Source organism: Aquarana catesbeiana, linkage group LG09 (assembly GCF_042186555.1).
Source record: "Aquarana catesbeiana isolate 2022-GZ linkage group LG09, ASM4218655v1, whole genome shotgun sequence".
NCBI lineage: Eukaryota > Metazoa > Chordata > Amphibia > Anura > Ranidae > Aquarana > Aquarana catesbeiana.
Genome location: NC_133332.1, coordinates 301,470,966 through 301,498,822, shown reverse-complemented (window position 1 = coordinate 301,498,822; position 27,857 = coordinate 301,470,966). Strand labels below are relative to the sequence as shown.

Genomic DNA, 27,857 nt, shown 5'->3' with positions numbered 1-27,857 from the left:
GCCTACTACAGCTGCTGGGAGTCTATTCCAAGCATCAACTACTCTTTTAGTAAAATAAGATTATTATTATTATTATTATTCAGGATTTATATAGTGCCAACAGTTTACGCAGCGCTTTACAATATAAAATTTTGGACTTTCCTTCCAGTTTGAGGTCATGTCCCCGTGTTCTTGATCTTCGCTTCATATTACAGATGCTGTCTTCCTGATCTGTACTCACACTCTCTTTCCTCAAACAGGAAGTTATAAACAGACAAGATTTCAACAGGTTTCTTTTTTTGCAGTTAGTAGGCGGATCTAACAAAACACTTTTAGCGGTATGTTTAACAGACCAAAAGGAAGCTAATAGGGGAATTAGTTTACAAACACTTTAACCACTTGACCTCCAAAAGGTTTTACTCCCTTCATGACCAGGCCATTTTTTGCTATTCAGCACTGTGCTGCTTTAAAGTGGTTATAAACCTTAACAATCCACTTTTTGCTACAGGTAAGCCTTAATAGGCTTAATAGGCTACCCCGGATATCTCCTAAACCTGCACGGTTTAGGAGATATCCCCTGTATCTGCATGCGCCAATGTCATCGGCACATGCACACTGAAGCAATGGCACGTACATGCCGTTTGCTTCAGTGAGTGTGCCGTTACCGGGAGTGACGTCACCGCGGCTCCGGCCAATGACAGCGCGAGCCGTGATACCCGGAAGTAACTCCGGGAGCAATGTCACCGGCTGGTGCTGTGTATGGGCACCGCAGCGGGGGCTTCGATCTCAGGTGAGTATTACATAAGGGGCTAGCATGCTAGCTCATTATGCCTTTGTCTTGCAGGTCTTTTTTTTTTTTTTTTCCCAATGTGGGTTGGAACTGGTAATTGCTCAGTCACACAACACTGCACGCAAATGAAATTTATATCATTTCTTTTTCACACAAAAAGAGCTTTCATTTGGTGGTATTCACCACTGTTTTGTTTTTTTTATCAATTATATAAAGGAAAAAATACTGACATTTTGGGGGAAAAAAACTATATTTTCTACTTTCTGTTATAAGACATATCCAATAAAATCAAATTTCTTCATAAATTTAGGCCAAAATGTATTCTGTTACATCTTTGTATTCTGTTATACATACTTTAATAAAAGCTAACCATTGTAGGCACTCCTGTCAGTACTACTATTTCTGCTAGACAGCTTGGTCTGCTAAAGCTAAAAAATACCAGACTTACTGCCCAGATCACCAGGTGAAAATAAATGCAACCACCACATTTTTGGATTGCTAAACTGCAGTATATTATAGCTTTTCATTATAGGTTTAGAAACACATTAACCACTTCCCGCCCGCCGGCTGCCAAATGATGGCTGGGTGGATGTCATATGACAGCCCTCCAGAACAACCGCTCTTGCACGCCTGTGGGGGCGCGGATCGCTGCGATCGGTGGTGCGCTGTGTTAGTCTGACACTCCGCTACACCGATCTCGGTAAAGAGCCTCTGACGGAGGCTCTTTACCATGTGATCAGCCATGTCCAATCACGGCTGATCACGATGTAAACAGAAAGAGCCGTTGATCGGCTTTTCCTCACTCGCACCTGACAGGTAGAGGAGAGCCAATCGGTTGCTCTCCTGACAGGGGGGTCCGTGCTGATAGTGGATGCCCACCCAGGACCACCAGGATGCCGCCAGATCACCAGGGATGGCCACCACACTGGACCACCAGGTATGCCACCCTAGACCACCAGAGAAATGCCAATCGGTGCCCAGGCAGCTGCCAATCAGTGCCCATCCCCAATGCCTGCCAGTGCCATCAGTGATGCCTAACAGTGCCACATATCAGAGCCCAGCAGTGCCACCCATAAGTACCCAGTGTCGCCTATCAGTGCCCAACAGTGCCACCCATGAGTGCCCATCAGTGCTGCCTATCAATGCCCATCTGCCCATCAATGCTGCATATCAGTGCCACCTACTAGTGCCACCTATCAGTGCCCATCGTCGGTGCCTATCAGTGCCACCTCATTGGTGCCACCTCATCTGTGCTGCCCTATCAGTGCCTGTCAGTGCCGCCTTATCAGTGAAGGAGAAAACTTATTGATTTACAAAATTTTATAACAGAAACAAAAGAAAATCTTTCTTTTTTTTTCAAAATTTTAGGTATCTTTTTATTTGTTTAGCAAAAAATAAAAAACGCAGGTGATCAAATACCACCAAAAGAAAGCTCTATTTGTGGGAAGAAAATGATAAAAATTTTGTGTGGGTACAGTGTAGTATGACTGCGCAATTGTCATTTAACCACTTGACGACCGCCTCACGCCGATGTACGTCGGCAAGGTGGCACGGACAGGCAAAATCACGTACATGTACGTGATTTGCCTTCCGCGGGTGGGGGGCCCGAGGCGGTCGTCTTTTGTCCCACGGCAATCCGAGGTGAGGGGGAGGCCATCCCCCTCGCGATCGCCGCCGGCCAATGGAATCATTCCTTTGCTGCTGTATGCTAAACAGCAGCAAAGGAAATGATGTCATCTCTCCTCGGCTCGGTAATTTCCATTCCGGCCCGAGGAGAGAAGACAGGTATGTGAGTGCACAACACTACACACACAGTAGAACATGCCAGGCACACAAAACACCCCGACCCCCTCCCCCCCCCCGATCGCCCCCCTATCCCCCCCCAATCACCCCCCCCCCCCCGTCACAAACTGACACCAGCAGTTTTTTTTTTTTTTTTTTCTGATTACTGCATTGGTGTCAGTTTGTGACAGTTACAGTGTTGGGACAGTTAGTATTAGCCCCCTGTAGGTCTAGGATACCCCCCTAACCCCCCCTAATAAAGTTTTAACCCCTTGATCACCCCCTGTCACCAGTGTCGCTAAGCGATCATTTTTCTGATCGCTGTATTAGTGTCGCTGGTGACGCTAGTTAGGGACCTAAATATTTAGGTTCGCCGTCAGCGTTTTATAGCGACAGGGACCCCCATATACTACCTAATAAATGTTTTAACTCCTTGATGGCCCCCTAGTTAACCCTTTCACCACTGATCACCGTATAACTGTTACGGGTGACGCTGGTTAGTTTGTTTATTTTTTATAGTGTCAGGGCACCCGCCGTTTATTACCGAATAAAGGTTTAGCCCCCTGATCGCCCGGCGGTGATATGCGTCGCCCCAGGCAGCGTCAGATTAGCGCCAGTACCGCTAACACCCACGCACGCAGCATACGCCTCCCTTAGTGGTATAGTATCTGATCGGATCAATATCTGATCCGATCAGATCTATACTAGCGTCCCCAGCAGTTTAGGGTTCCCAAAAATGCAGTGTTAACGGGATCAGCCCAGATACCTGCTAGCACCTGCGTTTTGCCCCTCCGCCCAGCCCACCCAAGTGCAGTATCGATCGATCACTGTCACTTACAAAACACTAAACGCATAACTGCAGCGTTCGCAGAGTCAGGCCTGATCCCTGCGATCGCTAACAGTTTTTTTGGTAGCATTTTGGTGAACTGGCAAGCACCAGCCCCAGGCAGCGTCAGGTTAGCGCCAGTAGCGCTAACACCCACGCACGCACCGTACAGCTCCCTTAGTGGTATAGTATCTGAACGGATCAATATCTGGTCCGATCAGATCTATACTAGCGTCCCCAGCAGTTTAGGGTTCCCAAAAACGCAGTGTTAGCGGGATCAGCCCAGATACCTGCCAGCACCTGCATTTTGCCCCTCTGCCCGGCCCAGCCCACCCAAGTGCAGTATCGATCGATCACTGTCACTTACAAAACACTTAACGCATAACTGCAGCATTCGCAGAGTCAGGCCTGATCCCTGCGATCGCTAACAGTTTTTTTGGTAGCTTTTTATTGAACTGGCAAGCGCCAGCGGCCTAGTACACCCCGGTCGTAGTCAAACCAGCACTGCAGTAACACTTTGTGACGTGGCGAGTCCCATAAGTGCAGTTCAAGCTGGTGAGGTGGCAAGCACAAGTAGTGTCCCGCTGCCACCAAAAAGACAAACACAGACCCGTCGTGCCCATAATGCCCTTCCTGCTGCATTCGCCAATCCTAATTGGGAACCCACCGCTTCTGCAGCGCCCGTACTTCCCCCATTCACATCCCCAACCAAGTGCAGTCGGCTGCATGAGAGGCATTTTCTTTATGTCCTCCCGAGTACCCCTACCCAACGAACCCCCAAAAAAGATGTTGTGTCTGCAGCAAGCGCGGATATAGGCGTGACACCCGCTATTATTGTCCCTCCTGTCCTGACAATCCTGGTCTTTGCATTGGTGAATGTTTTGAACGCTACCATTCACTAGTTCAGTATTAGCGTAGGGTACAGCATTGCACAGACTAGGCGCACTTTCACAGGGTCTCCCAAGATGCCATCGCATTTTGAGAGACCCGAACCTGGAACCGGTTACCGTTATAAAAGTTAGTTACAAAAAAAAAGTGTAAAAAAAAAAAATATATATATATATAAAATAAAAAAAATAGTTGTCGTTTCATTGTTCTCTCTCTCTATATTCTCTCTCTATTGTTCTGCTCTTTTTTACTGTATTCTATTCTGCAATGTTTTATTGTTATTATGTTTTATCATGTTTGCTTTTCAGGTATGCAATTTTTTATACTTTACCGTTTACTGTGCTTTATTGTTAACCATTTTTTTGTCTTCAGGTACGCCATTCACGACTTTGAATGGTTATACCAGAATGATGCCTGCAGGTTTAGGTATCATCTTGGTATCATTCTTTTCAGCCAGCGGTCGGCTTTCATGTAAAAGCAATCCTAGCGGCTAAATAGCCTTTAGACTGCTTTTACAAGCCGTGGGAAGGAATGCCCCCCCCCCCCCACCGTCTTCCGTGTTTTTCTCTGGCTCTCCTGTCTCAACAGGGTACCTGAGAATGCAGCCGGTGATTCAGCCAGCTGACCATAGAGCTGATCAGAGACCAGAGTGGCTCCAAACATCTCTATGGCCTAAGAAACCGGAAGCTACGATCATTTTATGACTTAGATTTCGCCGGATGTAAATAGCGCCATTGGGAAATTGGGGAAGCATTTTATCACACCGATCTTGGTGTCGTCAGATGCTTTGAGGGCAGAGGAGAGATCTAGGGTCTAATAGACCCCAATTTTTTCAAAAAAGAGTACCTGTCACTACCTATTGCTATCATAGGGGTTATTTACATTCCCCGAGATAACAATAAAAATGATTAAAAAAAAAAAAAATGAAAGGAACAGTTTAAAAATAAGATAAAAAAGCAAAAAAATAATAAAGAAAAAAAAAAAAAAAAAAAAAAAAGCACCCCTGTCGCCCCCTGCTCTCGCGCTAAGGCAAATGCAAGCGGCGGTCTGTCGTCAAACGTAAACAGCAATTTCACCATGCATGTGAGGTATCGCCGCGAAGGTCAGATCGAGGGCAGTAATTTTTGCAGTAGACCTCCTCTGTAAATCTAAAGTGGTAACCTGTAAAGGCTTTTAAAGGCTTTTAAAAATGTATTTATTTTGTTGCCACTGCACGTTTGTGCGCAATTTTAAAGCATGTCATGTTTAGTATCCATGTACTCGGCCTAAGATCATCTTTTTTATTTCATCAAACATTTGGGCAATATAGTGTGTTTTAGTGCATTAAAATTTAAAAAAGTGTGTTTTTTCCCCAAAAAATGCGTTTGAAAAATCGCTGCGCAAATACTGTGTGAAAAAAAAAAAATGAAACACCCACCATTTTAATCTGTAGGGCATTTGCTTTAAAAAAATATATAATGTTTGGGGGTTCAAAGTAATTTTTTTGCAAAAAAAAATAACTTTTTCATGTAAACAATGAGTGTCAGAAAGGGCTTTGTCTTCAAGTGGTTAGAAGAGTGGGTGATGTGTGACATAAGCTTCTAAATGTTGTGCATAAAATGCCAGGACAGTTCAAAACCCCCCCAAATGACCCCATTTTGGAAAGTAGACACCCCAAGCTATTTGCTGAGAGGCATGTCGAGTCCATGGAATATTTTATATTGCGACACAAGTTGCGGGAAAGAGACAATTTTTTTTTTTTTTTTGCACAAAGTTGTCACTAAATGATATATTGCTCAAACATGCCATTGGAATATGTGAAATTACACCCCAAAATACATTCTGTTGCTTCTCCTGAGTAAGGGGATACCACATGTGTGAGACTTTTTGGGAGCCTAGCTGCGTACGGGACCCCGAAAACCAAGCACCGCCTTCAGGCTTTCTAAGGGCGTGAATTTTTGATTTCACTCTTCACTGCCTATCACAGTTTCGGAGGCCATGGAAAGCCCAGGTGGCACAAAACCCCCCCAAATGACCCCATTTTGGAAAGTAGACACCCAAAGCTATTTGCTGAGAGGTATAGTGAGTATTTTGCAGACATCACTTTTTGTCACAAAGTTTTGAAAATTGAAAAAAGAAAAAAAAAAAAGTTTTTTCTTGCCTTTCTTCATTTTCAAAAACAAATGAGAGCTGCAAAATACTCACCATGCCTCTCAGCAAATAGCTTGGGGTGTCTACTTTCCAAAATGGGGTCATTTGGGGGGGGGTTGTGCCACCTGGGCATTCCATGGCCTCCGAAACTGTGATAGGCAGTGAAGAGTGAAATCAAAAATTTACACCCTTAGAAATCCTGAAGGCAGTGATTGGTTTTCGGGGCCCCGTATGCTGCTAAGCTCCCAAAAAGTCCCACACATGTGGTATCCCCATACTCAGGAGAAGCAGCTAAATGTATTTTGGGGTGCAATTCCACATAGGCCCATGGCCTGTGTGAGCAATATATCATTTAGTGACAACTTTTTGTAAATATTTTTTTTTTTTGTCATTATTCAATCACTTGGGACAAAAAAAATAAATATTCAATGGGTTCAACATGCCTCTCAGCAATTTCCTTGGGGTGTCTACTTTCCAAAATGGGGTCATTTGGGGGGGGGGGGGGGGGTTGTACTGCCCTGCCATTTTAGCACCTCAAGAAATGACATAGGCAGTCATAAACTAAAAGCTGTGTAAATTACAGAAAATGTACCCTAGTTTGTAGACGCTATAACTTTTGCGCAAACCAATAAATATACGCTTATTGACATTTTTTTTACAAAAGACATGTGGCCGAATACATTTTGGCCTAAATGTATGACTAAAATTTAGTATATTGGATTTTTTTTATAACAAAAAGTAGAAAATATCATTTTTTTTCAAAATTTTCAGTCTTTTTCCGTTTATAGCGCAAAAAATAAAAGCTGCAGAGGTGATCAAATACCATCAAAAGAAAGCTCTATTTGTGGGAAGAAAAGGACGCAAATTTCGTTTGGGTACAGCATTGCATGACCGCGCAATTAGCAGTTAAAGCGACGCAGTGCCAAATTGGAAAAAGACCTCTGGTCCTTAGGCAGCATAATGGTCCGGGGGGCTCAAGTGGTTAAACATCGACAGCGCTGAAAATTGGTTTGTGCAGGAAGGGTGTGTAAGTGCCCAGTATTGAAGTAGTTAACATAACACAATGGTAAGATTTACATCAAGCCAATCTGTTTTACGTGTATAGTTAAAAAATGAAAAGACTATACATTTCCTTGAAATAAAACGTTTTTCTTTAAAACGCCCAATTTTTGGAACTCTTCTGTAAAATTGTGCTGGATTTCTGTAAACACAATCTATATTGTATATCATAAAGCGATCAGGATGTCCAAGAGATTAATCTCTCCCTGACACCTTAAAGAGAAGAAATCGGCATGTTATGTTTATTTCACTGTTATCTTCAGAATTGACTGAACTTTGCTCAACAGCAATCTGGTTCCTCATAAAGGGCAACCCAGCAAATACAGAAAATAGATGATCATATTTGTCTTACTGAAATGAGAAGGGAGTGTATGTGCTTTTATTGAATATATAAAGATATACTGTTCCCAGAGCTGAATCATCTATAGGGCAATCTGGGCAGGAGCCTAGGGCCTGTAAATGTCCAGGGGGCACAGCTTCATTCTCCTTTCTTAAAAAAAACAGTGGTTTAGCTGAAAAACGAGAACTCTTTGGGGCTTGGCCAGATGTATATCCCAACCTGATTTTTATGAACGGGATGAACCGCAGTGCCAAAGTGCAGTGCAACAAGGAACTGTTTGTGATGTCAGATATAAATGAACCCCCACGAATACTTTTTGTACCCCTTGTAAAAACCTTACCTGTAACCCCAACTTTAAAACTTTCTGTAACCATAACCATACCCTATCAATAACCGTAACACTAATCCTCCTCTATAACCCCAAAACTAACACTAACTTTTTTTTTTTCAATGCCAATTTTTATTTGGCACAACTCCTTTACTATGGGGGAAAGGAATCTTCATTTAACCCACTTTAGGTCTGGAAGGTTTATTCCCTCCATGACCAGGCCATTTTTTGCTATTCAGCACTGCGCTACTTTATCCGTTAGGTATCTGTACCCAAACAAAATTCTTATCATTTTTGTTGGTGGTACCACCCTGTTTTTTGTCAACACAGGGCTCTGGGCTGTGATTGGACACAGCCGATACTAACCATTAATCATTGGCTGGGACCTGCTGACAAATTCCCCTCCTGTGTCTCAAATCACAGCGGAAGTCGGCGGGGGTGGGGTGGGATTGGGGGGTTGCTGTGCCTCTAGGAGCCTCCCATTCGCAGTACAATGCAGGCGGTGGTCCTTTATTTGATACCATACAAGTTTGTGGTAGCAACAGACTTCAGAAAAAGGTCACCAGAATTATGAGTATACAGTACTGTGCAAAAGTTTTGGGCAGGTGTGAAGAAATGCTGTTAAGAATGTGTGCATATATACAGTATCTCACAAAAGTGAGTACACCCCTCACATTTTTGTAAATAATTTATTATATCTTTTCATGTGACAACACTGAGTGCCGGTTCACACGGGGGCGACTTGTCAGGTGACCTAGCCGCCTGACAAGTCGCCTCCTGTTCTGTACAATGGAACGTCGCTCCGACTTAGAAGAAAGGTTCCTGTACTACTTTGGGGGCGACTTGCATAGACTTCTATACAGAAGTCGTCTTGCAAGTTGCCGTGGCAGTCGTGTGCAAGTCGTGCCGCTTCTAGTGTGAACCGGCTCTGAAGAAATGACACTTTGCTACAATGTACAGTAGTGAGTGTACAGCTTGTATAACAGTGTAAATTTGCTTTCCCATCAAAATAACTCAACACACAGCCATTAATGTGTAAACCGCTGGCAACAAAAGTGAGTACACCCCTAAATGAAAATGTCCAAAATGGGCCCAATTAGCCATTTTCCTCCCCGATGTCATGTGACTCGTTAGTGTTACAAGGTCTCAGGTGTGAATGGGGAGCAGGTGTGTTAAATTTGGTGTCATTGCTCTCACTCTCGCATAGACCCCTTTCATTCTGAGGCAGTTTTTAAGCATTTTAGCGCTAAAAATTGCACCTGAAAACTACCTCTCATGCCTCCCCAGTGTGAAAGCCTGAGTGCTTTCACACTGGGGTGGTGCACTTGCGGGACAGGAAAAAAAGTCCTGCAAGCATCATCTTTGGGGCGGTGTAGGAGCGCTGTATACAGCACTCCTACACCACCCCTGCCCATTGGAATGAATATGCAGCGCTTCGGAAGCGCCTGAAAAGTGCTTCAGAAGCGACAAAACACGGTCACTTTTAACTCCTTCGGCCGCTAGCTGTGGTTAAAAGTGCCCTGATAGCGGCCAGAAAGCGCCACTTAAACAGCGGTAAAGCACTTAAACTAGCGGCACTTTACTGCTAATGGACCCGCCACCCCAGTGTGAAAGCAGCCATACTGGTCACTGGAAGTTCAACGTGGCACCTCATGGCAAAGAACTCTCTGAGGATCTAAAAAGAAAAAATTGTTGCTCTACATAAAGATGGCCTAGGCTATAAGAAGATTGCCAAGACCCTGAAACTGAGCTGCAGCATGGTGGCCAAGACCATACAGTAGTTTAACAGGACAGGTTCCACTCAGAACAGGCCTCGCCATGGTCTACCAAAGGTCGAATGCACGTGCTCAGCATCATATCCAGAGGTTGGCTTTGGGAAATAGACGTATGAGTGCTGCCAGCGTTGCTGCAGAGGTTGAAGGGTGGGGGTCAGCCTGTGAGTGCTCAGACCATACGCCGCACATTGCATCAAATTGGTCTGCATGGCTGTCGTCACAGAAGGAAGCCTCTTTTAAAGATAATGCATAAGAAAGCCCGCAGTTTGCTGAAGACAAGCAGACTAAGAACGTGGATTAATGGAACCATGTCCTGTGGTCTGATGAAACCAAGATAAACTTATTTGGTTCAAATGGTGTCAAGCGTGTGTTTCGGCAACCAGGTGAGGAGTACAAAGACAAGTGTATCTTGCCTACAGTCAAGCATGATGGTGGGAGTGTCATGGTCTGGGGCTGCATGAGTGCTGCCGGTACTGGGGAGCTACAGTTCAATGAGGGAACCATGAATGCCAACATGTACTGTGACATACTGAAGCAGAGCATGATCCCCTCCCTTCGGAGACTGGGCCACAGGGCAATATTCCAACATGATGATGACCCCAAACACACCTCCAAGACGACCACTGTCTTGCTAAAGAAGCTGAGGGTGAAGGTGATGGACTGGCCAAGCATGTCTCCAGACCTAAACCCTATTGAGCATTTGTGGGGCATCCTCAAACGGAAGGTAGAGGAGCGCAAAGTCTCTAACATCTACCAGCTCTGTGATGTCGTCATGGAGAAGTGGAAGAGGACTCCAGTGGCAACCTGTGAAGCTCTGGTGAACTCCATGCCGAAGAGTGTTAAGGTAGTGCTGGGAAATAATGGTGGCCATGCAAAATATTGTCACTTTGAGCCCAATTTGGACATTTTCACTTAGGGGTGTACTCACTTTTGTTGACAACAGTTTAGACATTAATGGCTGTGTGTTGACAGCAAAATGTACACTGTTATACAAGCTGTACACTCACCCATGGACCTTACCGAAAACTGGGTTTCCTCCTTTCTGATGCTTTGCCAGGCTCTAACTGAAGCGGTCTTCAGTTGTTCTTTGTTTGTGGGTCTTTCTGCCTTTAGTTTTGCCTTCAGCAAGTGAAATGCATGCTCAATTGGGTTGAGAAAAGGTGATTGGCTCGGCCATTGCAGAATATTCCACGTCTTTTCCTTCAAAAGCTCCTGGGTTGCTTTTGCAGTGTGTTTTGGATCATTGTCCATCTGTACTGTGAAGCGCCGTTCAATCAACTTTGGCTGCATTTGGCTGAATGCATGCATGCATGCCCATGCCATCACACGGCCTCCACCATGTTTTACAGATGATGGTGTGTGCTTTGGATCATAAGCTGTTTCAAGCCTTCGCCACACTTTTTTTCTTCCTGTCATTCTGGTACAGATTAATCTTATTTTTATCTGTCCAAAGAATGCTTTTCCAGAACTGGTCTGGCTTTTTTAGATGTTTTTTGGCAAAGTCTTATGTGACTTTTCTATTCTTCAGGCTTATGAATGGTTTGCACCTTTGTGGTGGACCCTCTGTATTTGCTCTCAGAAAGTCTTCTCTTGATTGTAGACTTTGACAATGATATGCCCACGTCCTGGAGAGTGTCCTTCACTTGTCTGGATGTTGTGAATGGATTTTTCTTTATCATAGAGAGGATCCTGCGATCATCCACCACTGTTGTCTTCTGTGGACGTCCAGGCCTTTTTATGTTGCTAAGCTCACCAGTGCATTCTTCTTTCCTCAGAATGTAACTGTTGATTTGGCCACTCCTAACGTTGCTGTGATCTCTCTGATGGATTTGTTTTGTTTTTGAAGTCTTACAATGGCCTATTTCATGTGCATGGACAGCTCCGGTAAACGTATGATGTAGGTTCACAGCAATAGATTCCAAATGCAAATACCACACTTAAAGCGGAGTTCCTCTGTTTTTATTTTTTTAAAAGTCAGCAGCTACAAATACTGCAGCTGCTGACTTTTAAAATATGGATGATGTCAGCACTCAAAGTCGATCTATCCCTCGGCTGTCGGGTGCTGCCGCCGCCATCCTCGGTATGGAAATCAGGAAGTGAAGCCTTGCGGCTTCACTTCCTGGTTCCCTACTGCGCATGTGCGACTGCGCTATCCCACTGGTCCCTGCTGTTTTCTGGGACCCATGTGTCTCCGGGGGGGGGTGGGCGGGCAGAGTGGGTGGGTATCTATGCCCGGAAGTGCGAGCAAAATGCCTGTATTAGACAGCTATCTGCTCCCCCCTGAAAGGTGCCAAATGTGACACCGGAGGGGGGGAGAAACCGGAAAAAGCAGAAGTTCCATTTTTGGGTGGAACGCTGCTTTAAGCCTCGTACACACGGTCTGATTGTTGGCCGACCGAGCGTCTGATTTTTGTCAAAAGGGCGTGTGCAGAATTTTGTCTAGCGTACTATCTGCAAATTGTCATTTCACAAACATGGAGGGTCATTTATCAAGCACCACCCTTTGGGCCCCTTCTGCTAATTTCATGTTAGTAGAAGTTTGGTGAGCGTTGATTTGCGATTTTCAGATTGTATAAAACAAATGCCTTTTAAAATACGTTTGGCATAACTACATCCAAAGCAGCTTCATTATTATCCCACTAAAGAAGATGAGAATTTTAACATTTCATCAATTGCCGCGTCACGAATGTTAATTCTAGATTACGAGCGGTAGTTTACAAGACCGAACTCTTTCCAGTCGTTCCTAGATCCGAGCATGCGTGTTTGTACTTTTTGACTTTTGTGTGACGGATTTCTGTACTGACCATCCAAAAATCAGACGTTGAGTTCACATCAGACAAAAATTTTATAGCTTGCACATCAAGCTTTTGTCTGATGTAAAAGTCAAATTGTCTGTCGAATGCACCATACTAACGATTCGAAAATCCGCAGACAGCTCGTCTTCAGACTTTTCCCTTCTGATTTTCGTACCGCGTGTATGAGGCTTTAGAATTACCTCCAGACCTTTTACCTGCTTAATTGATGAAGAAATAATGAAGGAGTAGCCCACACCTGGCCATGAAACAGCTTTTGATTCAATTGTCCAATTACTTTTGGTCCCTTGAAAAGGGGGGGGTTGGCTATTCTTAGGAGCTGTAATTCATAAACCATTCCTCCGATTTGGATGTACATACCCTCAAATAAAACCCAAGCCTTAGATGTGTGTTTTGGATCATTGTCATGTTGGAAAAGTGCACAACGACCAAGGGCATGGTAGCATCTTCTCTTTCCATATAGAGCAGCACATCTGTGCCACCACCATGTTTCACTGTGGGCACCATGCATTATTCTTTGTACTCCTCACCTTCGCAATGCCATACGATTTTGAAGCCATCAGTTCCAAAAACATTCATCTTGGTCTCATCACCCCATAGTACAGAACCCCAGTATTCTTCTTTTTCAGCATGGGCAAATTCTAGGTGGGCTTTTTTGTGCATGGGCTTTAGGAGAGGCTTCCTTCATGGACGACACCCATGCATGCCATTCCTCTGCAGTGTATGCCGCATTGTGTCATGGGAAACAACCACCCTAGTTTGGCTTTCTACTTCTTTAGCTAACTGCAGTGAACTTGCATAGCGATTTTCTTCAACCCTTCTCATCAAAAGACACCTTTCGAGGTGTTAACTTCTGTGGACGGCCTGGACATCTCTGTGAGATGGTTGCAGTTCCATCTTTGTATCACTTTTGCTACAGTCTTCTGACTGATAATTAAAGTTTTGCTGATCTTCTTGTAGCCTTCACCTTTCTTGTGTAAAGAAATTATTTTCTTGCTCAGGCCTTGTGACATTTCTCTTCCATGTGGTGCCATTGCTGACAGCATGAAATGGGAAGTGTGTGTGCCACGTACACACGGGCAGAGTGTTGGGAGACATTTTCCAGTTAAAAAAAAAAAAGCAGTCCACACTCTGCCCGTGTGTATGTCAGTCTGTCCAACAGAAGCTGGCCATTGTGGAAGACTGTTTCATGTCACAGGTCATACACTATGGCAAAACTGAGCACATCAACAAGGCAGAAGGTAATTATACTGCATCAGCAAGGTCTCTCCCAGGCAACGATTTCAAAGCGGACTGGGGTTTCAAGATATGCTGTTCAAGCTTTTATGAAGACGCACAGAGAAACAGGCAATGTTGAGGACCGTAGACGCAGTGGTCGACCAAGGAAACTTAAGCATGATGTGTCTTGCATCTGCTGCATTATTTCCCTTCGACTTTGGAAGATGTCCAACAGTGCCATCACCTCAGAACTGCTGGAAACCAGCAGGGGACCCAGGTCCAGCCATCTATTATTCATAGATGTTTGGCTAGAAGTGGTCTTTGGTGGGAGTATCTGGAAATAAGGCTAAGCGACTTAACTATGAATGAAAACATGAGAACTGGGGTGCAAAAAATGGCAGCAGGTGCTCTGGATTGATGAGTCAAAATTTGAAGGAGGTAGTTTGTTTGCTGTAGTGCTGGGGAGTGGTGCAATATTGAGTGTCTGCAGGCAACAGTGAAGCATGGTGGAGGTTCCTTGCAAGTTTGGGGCTGCATTTCTGCAAATGGAGTTGCAGATTTAGTCAAGATCAATAGTGTCCTCAATGCTGAGAAATACAGGCAGATACTATACCATCAGGGAGGCGTGTGATTGGCCCCAAATTTATTCTGCAGCAGGACAACGACCCCAAACATACAACCAATCTCATTAAAGAACAACAAGGAGATCTGGAAGTGATGCTTTGGCCCCCACAGAGCCCCAATCCCAACATCATCAAGTCTGTCTGGGATTACATGTAGAGACAGAAGAATTTGAGGCAGCCTAAAACATCTGTGGTTCGTTTTTCAAGATGTTTGGAACAATCTAACTGTTTAGTTCCTTCAAAAACTGTGTGCAAGTGTATCTAGAAGAATTGCTGCTGTTTTGAAGGGTGGTCACACCAAATATTGATTTAATTTGGATTTCTTTTCTGTTCATTCACTTTGCATTTTTTTAATTGATAAAAATAAACTATTAACACTTCTTCTATTTCTGAAAACATTCTTAATTTACAGCATTTTTTTCATACCTGCCTAAAACTTGTGCACAGTTGTGTGTCTACATTATTTTCCTGATTTTGGTGATGATGGCTTTTATAAAAATATCAGCTATGGACTTTGCAAACAATTCAATAATAATGTCTCTGTAAGACTAAAGCCCCATACACATGGGCCGAATATCGGGTTCAATAGAAACTGGCTGACATTTGGCCCATGTGTACGGTAGGCGGTCCGCCAGAAGCCAATCGAACCTTCCGGCTTCTGTCAAGAGGGCATGACTGAGAAAAGTCTCCTGATCTGCATCTGATCAGCACTCTCAGCCAATTTATCAGATGACGGTTCCTCTAGGGCAGTGATCTCCAAACAGCAGCCTGGGGGCTGAATGCGACCCTTTGCTTGCTTTTATCTGGTCCTTGAGGCAATATTGCATTCTCTGACACCAACAATTGGGCATAATCCCCCCCCCTCCACTGACACCAATCAAGGGGAACAATTCCTCCCAATGACACAATGACACAAACGATGGCGCACAGTTCCTTCCAGTGACACCAATGATGGGGCATGATTCTTTGCACCCAATTACACCAATGATGGGGTACAATTCCTCTCACTGAGACCAAAGACAGGGAATTTGTTTACTCCTACTGATGCCGGGACATTTTCTACTTCTAATGGCCCCAGTCCGGCCCCCGCAAAGTTTGAAAGACAGTAAACTAGCCCTTTGTTTAGAAAGTTTGGAGACCCCTGCTCTAGGGGTAGAGATGGGAGAATATGTGCTAAATTCCACTGTTGGTGGAGGCCATTCCCTTTCACCCTCAATAGCTTATCTCTCTTATTGCAAATCACTATCACTAATTAGCTGATATGGTTATCTCTGGAATCCTATCTGGTTTATGAGGCCTGTGTCTTGCCTGCGCTGCCATGGCAGCTTCTAGCATATCTCCAGGTGCAAGTGTACTATGTAAAGTGCATGCCCAGGTATTACCCAAATGAACCCAAAACTTACTCTCCCCCACCATAGTCCTGCATTATTTTTGTTCTTTTACATTTTTCTGTAATGTAGTGAGAAACAGCTTTTATTACTCCCTGAGGCATTGTCACCAGGCCTGTAAAACTTTTGCAGGGTCAACTGATGGAAGGTCAACATAAGCCCCCAAAACTATATTTCCCAAGAGCCCATCCCCTACACACAGTGCTACGTAGGCTTTTTGAAGTCAAGGCAGCAACCGTTATATAGAGGTTGGATAAAAGATTTGGGGGTGACCAATGATCCCCTTCATTGGTCACCCCTGCCTTCCAAATTTTTTCTGTGAAGCCCATTGAGTGGGCTTTTGACACCCTTGGCTCAAAGGAGGTGAAAAGACCGGTGCAATACTGGGCCTTAACCCCCCTTGGGCCCTAACAGGGCTGTTTTTTCCACTGGGCAGGCTGGGCAGTTGCCCGGGGGCCCCACTTGCCTGGAGGGCCCCATCCGGGGCCGTTCCTCAGCGCTGCAATCTGCTGCTTAAGTTGACTAACTGCACTGGTTGCTCACTTGCTGGAATCGCTGGCCGCCCGGCGTCTAGCTAGCAACCAGTGACGTCAGTCAGAGGCTGCGGCCGCCCCAGCATTCATAGCGCGCCATGGCCTCCCCAGCATTCATAGCGCGCCATGGCCACCCCATTGGCTAGTGAACAAGCTCCGCCCACCTCTGCCTTGTTCTTCAGACAGCGTGGAGAGGGAGCGGAGCGGAAAGACGGCCCTTGATAGCTGGCGCTGCCTTGCTCTGCTGTGCGTGACACACTGTACTGCACCAGGCCAGCAGCCTCAAGTAAGTCTAACACCTAAGTAAGTTCAAGTTGTGCATCAAACACAGCCACTGTCAGTGCCCCTCAAAAGCTGCCACTGTGGCCATCAAACACAGCCACTGTGCCTCTCAGAAGCTGCCACTGTGCCTCTCAGAAGCTGCCACTGTGCCTCTCAGAAGCTGCCACTGTGCCTCTCAGAAGCTGCCACTGTGCCCATCAAACGCAGCCACTGTGCCCATCAAACGCAGCCACTGTGCCCATCAAACGCAGCCACTGTGCCCATCAAACGCAGCCACTGTTCCCATCAAACACAACCACTGTGCCCGTCAAACGCAGCCACTGTGCCCATCAAACGCAGCCACTGTGCCCATCAAACGCAGCCACTGTGCCCATCAAACGCAGCCACTGTGCCCATCAAACGCAGCCACTGTTCCCGTCAAACACAACCACTGTGCCCGTCAAACGTAGCCACTGTGCCCATCAAACGCTGCCACTGTGCCCATCAAACTAATGTTATATTGTCTAAACGTTGTGTTAATGTTTAAACACTGATTTTGTTGGAAGTACCAATAAATATAGCCTTATTGATAATTTGCATTTTTATTCTCGTGCGTGATTGTGTAGACAGGGCCCCATTGCACTGTATTGCCCAGGGGCCTATAATGCTCTTAAGATGGCCCTGGGCCCTAATCATGGTTTCTAAAGGAGGATTCCCTCTATCGCCTCAATTCAAGGTAACCCCTTTAAGGGGGACAGGCTCCACTGGTATTGGCAACTTTAAACCATGTATGAGACAGAGACACCAAGGAACAGTCCAAGCTGGTTTGTTCTGCACTTTTATTTGGCAAGCCAGTAATAAGTTGTGAGGGCTTTGCGAGTCAATAACATGAAACAAACAAGACATCTGCCCATCTGTGCCACTTAAAGAGGAACTGCAGTCTGCTCACATAATTTGTAATAAAAACATCTTTGCCATTCTGAAGCTTTACTCCTACCACTTTGCATATTATTTTATATATACCGTGACTCTGTACTTGCCAAATATGCTGCAGAAATCTCCCTCCACTGAGTCTGGCTGAAACCTTTTAACTGTGGGCAGAGAGAGAGCTGTGCATGATGTCATAAGCCTATGCTTTTTACCAGACAAGAAACAGGAAGTGGGCTGTATAAGGTATTTACTGGCAGAAAAAAAATGTTTTACTGTCCAAAGTTAAAACAACAAGGGCATAGATGGAAAGTTGAAAAAATGACTTTACACTTTAAGTCAGTTCTTGATTACCAGAATTCTCCCTAATGGGTCCCCCAAACAAACAGTAGCCTGTCAACAATCAGCCTTTTCACCCAGAAGCAGGCTTCCGCATTAAAGGCTCCCCTGTGCATCAGTTAGCTCATCTGAACACAAGTGAGACTAATAATGAGATCTAGCTACCACCTAAGATGCGGACCTAGGAAAGAAGGCTATATTATTCACCCCAAAGCTCCACTAAGTCTCCTGGCTCCAGGGCCCAGAACAGAACTTCTTAAGATCTAAGTGTTTTCTCTGTAACAGACACAACTCCTGGAGTCCCTCATCATGTGTAAGTGAGAAACCTAGTGACACATATACAATGTCCACAATCCTGCCAGCAAGTGCATCACACCCCTAAACCCTAATTTTGAAAAAAAAAATGAACATAATTTTCACTACTACTGCTTAGTTATCTGTACTTGTTATGCGTACATTTTTTTTTAAACTGAAGCTGTGCTTTTTCCTATACAGGGCAAAAAACAGGGTCACTTAGTTGCTGTCCTCCCATGGTTTCTACTACCTCCCTTCACTCTCCCACTTGTGATTGGAGATTAGAAGCCCTCTGTAAGATTCAGTTGGACCTGCTGAAAGCTAGAGATGATCTCGGGTGTCCTCCGAAATTACCTCTATCTGAACTTCTAAATTGCATTTTTTTCAGAAAATCACATGCTTCCACATAGAAAAAAGTGATAGATAATTCCTTTTTTTTTTTTTTTTTTTTTTTTAGGTGAGGGAAAAGGTGCAAGGTGAGTATAAGCAACACTGAGGGTAGGGAAGTGAACCTGCTGCATTGCCAAAACACAGGTTCACTTTACAGGTCTAAACCAGCCTGTCTCAATCTTTTTACAATGGAGGAAGCCTTGAAAAAAATTATCATATGTGCAGGTCACAGTACATTAGCCACAACACATTGATGGTCCATGAGAGAAGGACCCCCCCCCCCCCTTACTCTTGTAGCCAATAGAAAATCTGCCCTGTCACACTGGTAATAAGTGAGAATAATGCCTATTACAGTGGTGGTTAGCACAGGACCCCCATACTTTGGGGGACAGTGGGAAAAATTCTTCTTCCATTAGTGGTCAGTGGGAAGACGTTCCACTTACAGACAGCTGACATTATGATTGTTGTCATTGGTTACTTAACTGATATGCAAGAGGAAAAGCTCCACTGGTCCTATGCCACTGGTTCTGCAGGGTGGCATTGGTGCTGTAAATGCAGATACCATCAAGCAGATCAGTCGCCACTGCCCCTTGTTCAAGGACTCATTAGCGATGTCTAGAAGAATGCTAAGGTTCCACAGAACCTTGATTGGGAAAGGCTGGTCTATCCAGTTAAGTAAACCTGCTACACATCTTGTGCAATGGTGTGGGAAACAAAATACTGATGGCATCGCTTCCAACTGTCCTATTTAGAACCAAATCCCTCTGACCAATGTTCCTGCTCAATTGGTTCTTTTTTGGTCTTATATATGGATCTCTTTAGAAAAATGTACTACAGTGTTCAACTACCAAATATGCTATACTGTACTAAAACGTTCATCCAACCTCTATATTAACATTGTTCTTTTTTTTTTCACCACCTGCATTCGCTTTTAAAAATAACTTGTTGGTTTAACTAATCTTTTTTATTTTACAATTAGTTCTTTGTGGTTCACATAACTGAGGGCATCAGGGGTCCTTTACCTACAGAGTTGGGAGGTATGTGAATGAAGCCTTCAGAAGATGTTTTGATATTGGAAGTGATTATTACTTTACCCAAATTTGTAGAAACAAGAAGACATGGACAGAATTTCTTTTTTAAATGTGTTGCTATCAATGATAGCCCTGATTGGATTACTTTCAAGGCACATTTTAAACTATAGTGTGTTTGCTTGTCTGACACAAATGTTGAGACAATCCGAACCGTCCAAAAAAAACAGCTAAATGAAAAATGCCACAATTACATAATATAGAGCACCAAAAACCACTAGTAAGTCTTCTAGATTGTAAGCTCTAACGAGCAGGGCCCTCTGATTCCTCCTGTATTGAATTGTATTGTAACTGTACTGTCTGACCTCATGTTGTAAAGTGCTGCGCAAACTGCTGGCGCTATATAAATCCTGTATAATAATAATAAATAATAAGTCCTTGGTGTCTTGTAAATCCTTGGTGACAGTTACACATTTTACTTTGCACCCAATAAATTATATGCACTGTGACATAATAGTATAATTGACATGCAATTGGATAAACAATTGACAAAATGTCAGGATGTCATGTGCGACAATTAACATTCCTAAATATTCCACCCAAAGCTGTTATGGCCAGTAACTGGTAGAACGAATCACTGGTTTCCTATCTCTTGGGAACCTCAGCTACATGATCTCCCTACAACCATTTCCAAGTCTGCCCCTTGTTGCAATGGTGTCTCATATTGGTTGGTATAGCAGTGGAAGTCTTATGCCGCGTACACACGGTCGGACTTTTCGTCTACAAAAGTCCAACGGACGCCGACGGACTAAAGCTGGCTGGTAATCCGATCGTGTGTGGGCTTCTCCGGACTTTCAGCAGACTTTTTCAGCCTCAAATCCGACGGACTTTAGATTTGAAACATGCTTCAAATCTTTACGTCGTAACTACGACGGACCCCGAAATCCGCTCGTCTGTGTGCTAGTCCGACGGACAAAAACCCATGCTAGGGCAGCTATTGGCTACTGGCTATGAACTTCCTTATTTTAGTCCGGTGTACGTCATCACGTACGAATCCGTCGGACTTTTGTGTGGTCGTGTGTAGGCAAGTCCGTTCGTTAGAAAGTCTGCTGCAAGTCCGCCGGAAGTCTGTCGGACAGGCTGTCGGACTTTTGTAGACGAAAAGTCCGACCGTGTGTACGCGGCATTAGGCTTCATGCACACGAGACGCCGGTGCAAACTCTGCTGAACACAAGTTTTTAAAAGCTGAAACCGGCATTTAGAAATGCCCGTTTTGCCGCATTTGCATGCCACGTTTAGCCGCGTTTGTGTCTAGAAGCGTCTGCAGAGCAGAGAATGACATTTTGCGACCCGACTTTAGGGCCCCCTATCTAGGGGACACTTGGTGCTAGCAACCCCAAATTTGGATATGTTGTAGTGTTGGTTCCACACCAAACACCAAATTTGGGGTTCCTAGCACTAAGTGGCCCTGAGATATGGGACCCCAAAATCAGAGAATGACATTTTGCGACCCAACTTTGGGGCCCCGTATCTCAGGGCCACTTGATGCTAGGAACCCCACATGGATATGTTATAGTGCCAGTTCCACTGTGTTTGCATACCAAATTTGGGGCTCCTAACACTAAGTTGCCCCAAGATATGGGGCCCCAAAGTCGGGTCGCAAAATGTCATTCTCTGCTGTAGTTTACCATCATATGTCTGTGTTTTCTGGTGCAAAAAATAGGGTTCCTTTTAAAAACGCTTATAAACGCAGCTAAACGCGGTACCAGTGTTTAGATGCGTTTAGCCACGTTTGGCTTCTGAAACGTGGAAAACTTTTGCGTCTGAAACCATTTTTTTGCTTCTGGAAAAACAAGGTTAAACACAACTGCCTAAAAACGCCAAAAAATGAGACTGTGTACATGGACACATAGGATAACATTGAATTAGTTCAGGGGCAGTTGAAAAAAAGTGTCCAACTGCCTCTGAATGCGCGTTTAACAGCGTCTCATGTGCATGAGGCCTTCCTCCTACTGCTCTGTTGTCTGTAACACAAATTACAAAAAAAAAAAACCTCTAATAGGGCATGCATGACTCCCATGTAAAGGCAACAGGGCTGTAAGAAAATGGTGGGCAAGTCAGTCAAGCATGTGTAAATCCTGTCACTACTGTAGGACCTCATATAAATTTTAGTGTATTAATGGGATTTCGCAAATCATTTTCATTATTTTTACATTTGCAGCATTCATTAAAAATTTCCAGTGGTCCTTGCTATGAAAGCCCTTTTTCAGACACTCCCTGTTATAGGGGTGACAGCTCTATCTCTCACTTCTATGTGGTCACACAGGCTTCAGATGGCGTCTACAAGTGGCTCACCATACATACATACATACAGTTACACATTACATTAGCATCTTTGCAGCCTATTTGTATCTGTATGTCTGAATACTTCCTGAATTAAAGACTTCTAGTTTTTTTTTTTATTTAAAGCATAACAGAAAATAGCATTTAGAGATATCACCCTGGAAATGTCCATTTTATTAATCTCATAACCTTTTATAATCTTCTACATCTTTTTCAACTCATAACTTATTAGAATCTTGTTCTATACCAAGAATAAATGCTGTCAACCTAAAATAACATCTTTGCTTTTATTGTTTTCACTTGCTTTTCTATACCCCCGCCACATTTTTGCATCACATTTCATTTTTTATCTGTTCATCTTCTGTAAACTTTTTGTAGATAAAACACTCTGAACTCCATTGTGTAATGAGAGAAAATGGTATATAAAAGGCCACCCAAAATTGATATTTTAGTTTTTAGTAGCCAATCCGAAGTTCTCCTACCCTAGTCTTCTTGATGATATGATGATGTCACTAGGACTTCTGCTTTTTTTCTGGCAGTGGTAGGGATGTGCATTATTCTAGGACTGAGTGTCACTCATGTAATGATGTGCGATTGCCAGTCAGTCCTGTAGTACTGTGAGCCGAGCCTACGTGATGCTGTGCCCCTGAACGGGGCATGTAAATAACAGGCTGGGCTCACAGAAAATGGTCAGAATGGCACTCTGTCCTGAAGAGGAACTCCAGTGCTGGACCAAGGAGGAAATTGGGGACAGTGTAAAGACGGTGAGGGCTTGTTCATAACATGCATAAAGCACACAAAATGCATGCTCAATGATGTGTGTTGACACTCACTTTTGTGTATTGCGTAAAAATGCAGACATGCTGCATTTTTTATGCAATGGACCTGTACTTTGAGAACAAAGCACATAGAAAACAGTTGCCTTCTATGAGACCTTGCGTTGAGCCCGTGTTGATCAACGCAGATCAAAGCAGCTGAATAGACATTGAACAAATGAGTCCTTAGGGGGGGACCCCCAAACTCCTTGGACACCTAGGTTGGGAATAAAGGCAGGGGAGTCTTACTGTTGAAAGATCCAAAGCATATAAGAAGCCAGGGGCTTCGTTTGGATCCTGGACAATCCAACCTCCATCTTATATCTCCATCTTACTAAGTAGATAGTAATGTCTAACAAAGGGGCCTGAACTGTGTATTCATTTTATTGAAAGTTGTATGAATTATTCTCTTGCTGGATCTAGATACATCTATCTGTGTCTAAATGGTACACTTTCTGCTCAAGAGACCTAACAGAACGGAGATCATAGGGATCTGACATCCACACAGTAGGCACTGCACAGTGTTTGGCTCGGCTCTGAAAATTCATAAAGGTTGACGCTTTTATGTTATTGTAGCGCACGGTTTAGGGACTTTTTTTTATTTTTAGATGACCCTCCAACAAGCCCTGTGTCTTCAATATGTGATGTTGATGTACACTAGATAAGGTGGGCATAAGTGGATAAACTGTGCAGAATAAGCAGCTGCACAAGGGCCCTCTGGAATGTGGGGATCCTTTTATATTAGATGTAAGTTTGTCAGTTGCTGGGACTCTCTTCCGCTGTCCAAGCTTTAACCACATTCCTGGTTTGTAATATTCAAGTGGTGTCAAGCAGCCATCCTTTCCTGTCTTATCTGTTAATACACAGTGAACAAGTGTTTGCATTTGAATGCGAGGGGGGGGGGGGGCAGTAATTGTTTAGGCACAGAAGCATTCTGGTGATTTTATCTGCCAATTAAAGTGTTCAAGCCTTAGTCTCTAGGTACGCTTACCTGTAGCCATGACGGCTGTATGTCGTCAGTCCAGGTTCTCAGTCTTGGAACCCCCCACAGGACAAGACAGGTCTTCTTGTGCCTTTACCCTTTGCTGGTCATCAATCAATGTCTACAGTCCAGTAGAAACGTCACTTGTCGCCCTCCATCATCTCCTCTAAACTTGTACTGTCTTCACCTTGGTAGTACTCTCCTTGTGTCTTCTCCTCCTCACACCTTACTTATCCTGACTCCTACTTCCCTCCCCTCTCTCCCTCTCCCTCCCTCTGGTCTCAGTTTCCTGGCTCTCAGCTGCCTAATTAATAATTGACAAAACTGTTTGCGGAAGGCTGTGCAAATAGGAGCTGAGCTCCCGGTGCTGATTTCACAGGGAAGGCTGGCAGTACCATTTTGCTCAATGCCATGATGGTACAAAGGGTGCAGAGAAGTGAGATAGCAGTGAACTATGGGGTGAAGTCACCCTCTCCCCATATTTGTGCAGGGGCTGGATTAATCACTAACCAATGCCAATTCTTTGGCTTGCAGTGTCAAAAAAATGTATGGCTTCCTTAAAAAAAAACTTTTTTTTAATAGAACGAGGCAAGATTAACAGTGTCCACTAACCCGCGACAACCATTTACGATCAATTTTCATTACTACTCTGCAAAAGCTTCATTTCATTTAGCTGCTGAGTGGAAATGGAAAGTACTAAGTTTCAGTTTGTTATTTAAAGGGGTATTCCACCTTTGAGCTGATCCATGAAAAACATTTTTATCATGCCTGCAGTTATGACAGTTGGAGAAGGGAAGTAGAACTGCTATTTTATAATAAAATCCTCTTAGAATTCAGAGGTTACAATAGTATTTTTCTTTTGTGCCCAGACATTAAAAACTTTAGCAGCTTAACCCAAAACTGCATGTTACCATGATAGGATCACCCCTTCTGATCATAATCTGTGGCCTCAATTGAGTTTAAGGTGAACCTGTAATAAGCAAAAAATACAGGACCTGGGAGGCTTTAAAACAAAATTAAAATGCAGGTACTAGGGTCCCTTGATTCTAGACACATTACCTTACAAGCTACTAACCTGGGACAAATGAGTAAAAGCAGAATATATATATATATATATATATATATATATATATATATATATATATATATATATATATATATATATATATATATTACACACAGTATCTCACAAAAGTGAGTACACCGCTCACATTTTTGTAAATACTTTATTATATCTTTTCATGTGACAACACTTAAGAGATGACACTTTGCTACAATGTAAAGTAGTGAGTGTACAGCCTGTATAACATTGTAAATTTGCTGTCCCCTCAAAATATCTCACCACACATCCATTAATGTCTAAAGTGAAAGTCCACATTGGGCCCTAAGGGTCAATATTTTGTATGGCCACCATTATTTTCCAGCACTGCCTTAACCCTCTTGGACATGTTCACCAGAGCTTCACTGGAGTCCTCTTCCTCTCCTCCAAGACAACATCACGGAGCTGGTGGATGTTAGAGACCTTGCACTCCTCCACCTTCTGTTTGAGGATGCCTCACAGATGCTCAGTAGGGTTTATGTCTGGAGATATGCTTGGCCACTCCATCACCTTTACCCTCAGGTTCTTTAGCAAGGCAGTGGTTGCCTTGGGGTCGTTATCATGTTGGAATACTGCCCTGCAGCCCAGTGTCCAAAGGGAGGGGATCATGCACTGCTTCAGTATGTCACGGTACATGTTGCCATTCATGGTTTCCTCAATGAACTGTAGCTCCCAGCACTTATGCAGCCCCAGATACTCTCACCACCATGCTTGACTGTAGGCAAGAGACACTTATCTTTGTACTCTTCACCTGGTTGCCGCCACATAGGCTTGACACCATAAGTTTATCTTGGTCTCAGACCACAGGACAGGGTTCTAGTAAGAATCCATGTCCCTAAACTAATGAGAAGAATCCATGTCCTTAGTCTGCTTGTCTTCAGTAAACTGTTTGCGGGCTTTCTTGTGCATCATCTTTACAAGAGGCTTCCTTCTGGGACGACAGCCATGCAGACCAATTTGATGCAGTGTGCGGTGTATGGTCTGAGCACTGACAGGCTGACCCTTCACCCCTTCAACCTCTGCAGCAATGCTGGCAGCACTCATACGTCTTTTTCCCAAAGACAACCTCTGGATATGACACTGAGCATGTGCACTCAACTTATTTGGTCGACCATGGCGAGGCCTGTTCTGAGTCGGACCTGTCCTGTTGAACCACTGTATGGTCTTGTCCACCGTGCTGCAGCTCAGTTTCAGGGTTTTGGCAATCTTCTTATAGCCTAGGCCATCTTTATGTAGAGCATCTTTTTTTCAGATCCTCAGAGTTCTTTGCCATGAGGTGCCATGTTGAACTTCCAGTGACCAGTATGAGAGAGTGAGAGCAATAACACCAAATTTAACACACCTGCTCCCCATTCACACCTGAGACCTTGTAACCCTAACGAGTCACATGACACCGGGGAGGGAAAATGACTAATTGGGCCTACTTTGGACATTTTCACTTAGGGGTATACTCACTTTTGTTTCCAGTGGTTTAGACATTAATGGCTGTGTGTTGAGTTATTTTGAAGGGACAGCAAATTTACACTGTTAGGCCCCTTTCACACGTGCGGATCCGTTTTTATTCCTCCGCTTGCGCAGCGGGAATCAATCCGTTGATCCCCCGCTGAGCCGGCGGATGACAAGTCTGCCTCTGCACTCTGTGCAGAGACTGACCTGTCAGAGCTCCGCTCTCCCCTATGGGGGATTGGATGATTACGGACCGCCTGTCCGTTTTCTTCCGATCCGATCCGCCAAACGTATGGAAATTAGGGTTTGCATCCGTCTGGATTTATCGGATCGGATGTCAGCAGACATGTCACCGATGACATCCGACGCTCCATAGAGGTGCATGGAGCGCCTGTTCAGATCCGCCTGAAAAAACTGACAGGTGGATCTGTACGGTCCACACGTGTGAAAGGGGCCTAATACAAGCTGTACACTCATTACTTTATATTGTAGCAAAGTGTAATTTCTTCAGTGTTGTCACATGAATAGATATAATAAAATATTTACAAAAATGTGAGGGGTGTAGTCACTTTTCTGAGATACTGTGTGTGTGTGTAATTAATTAAAATATTATTGCTGTTGGATGTACAGTGAGCCTCGTGAAAAGAGGGGGGGAGTGCTGCTTCTTCAACATTGTCCATTCACAGGCAGGCTTGAGTCTGTGATCCATTCAAGGCAAATTAGCAGGCTAAGTTAATGGCCCACCTTCTTCAACTGCTCACACTCCCCCGACTGTACCTTTCCCCAAATGCCAGATCATAAGAGCTTACAATCTAATAAGGTGGGGCAAGTGGTACAAAATTTTCTAACTATGGGAGATGAGCTGATGGAAATGGTAAAAAGTTCAGTTAGTTGGAGGCGTGATAGGCTTCCCTGAAGAGCTTATTTTTCAGGGATTGCCCAAAGGCAGCCAGAGTAGGGGATAGCCGGACATATTGAAGTAAATAAAGAGGATGGGAGAAGCTCTGGAGAAGTCCTGGAGATGAGCATGGGAGGAGGAGATGAAAGCTTGAGAGCAGGAGGTCTTGTGAGGAGCAAGGAGGATTGTTTGGGTGATGTGGAGACAAGATTGGTGATGTAGCTCGATTCAGAGTTGTGAATGGCTTTGTATGTTTCTGTTAGTTTTTTTAATTTAATTCACTGGGCAATTGGCAGCCAGTGGAGGGATTGACAGAGAGGGGTGGCAGATAATGAGCGATTGGTAAGGTTGCTGAGTCTGGCAGTTGCATTCATGTTAGACTGAAGAGGGGATAGCCTATGGAGACTTAGACCTGTGGGAAAGGAGTTGCAATAGTCAGAGCGAGAGATAACAAGAGAGCAAATGAGTAGGTTAATGGTTTCATTAGTTAAAAAAGGTGAACTTTAGAGATGTTACAGAGGTGAAGTCTAAAAGCTTTTGACAGCGATTGGATTTGGGACCGA

The 27,857-nt window shown here is 44.1% G+C and overlaps 1 protein-coding gene across 1 annotated transcript in view; it reads right to left on the bottom strand.

Annotated features, from left to right (window-relative positions):
• PRRT1B (proline rich transmembrane protein 1B) overlaps window positions 1–24,128 on the bottom strand; it is a 63,753-nt gene extending 39,625 nt beyond the window's left edge. Inside the window, exon 1 of the mRNA XM_073600512.1 lies at window positions 23,861–24,128. Coding sequence (XP_073456613.1) covers window positions 23,861–23,870 — 10 coding nt within the window. The 5' untranslated portion in view covers window positions 23,871–24,128. The remainder of the gene's footprint in view (window positions 1–23,860) is intronic.
• Between the last annotated feature and the right edge of the window lie 3,729 nt (window positions 24,129–27,857).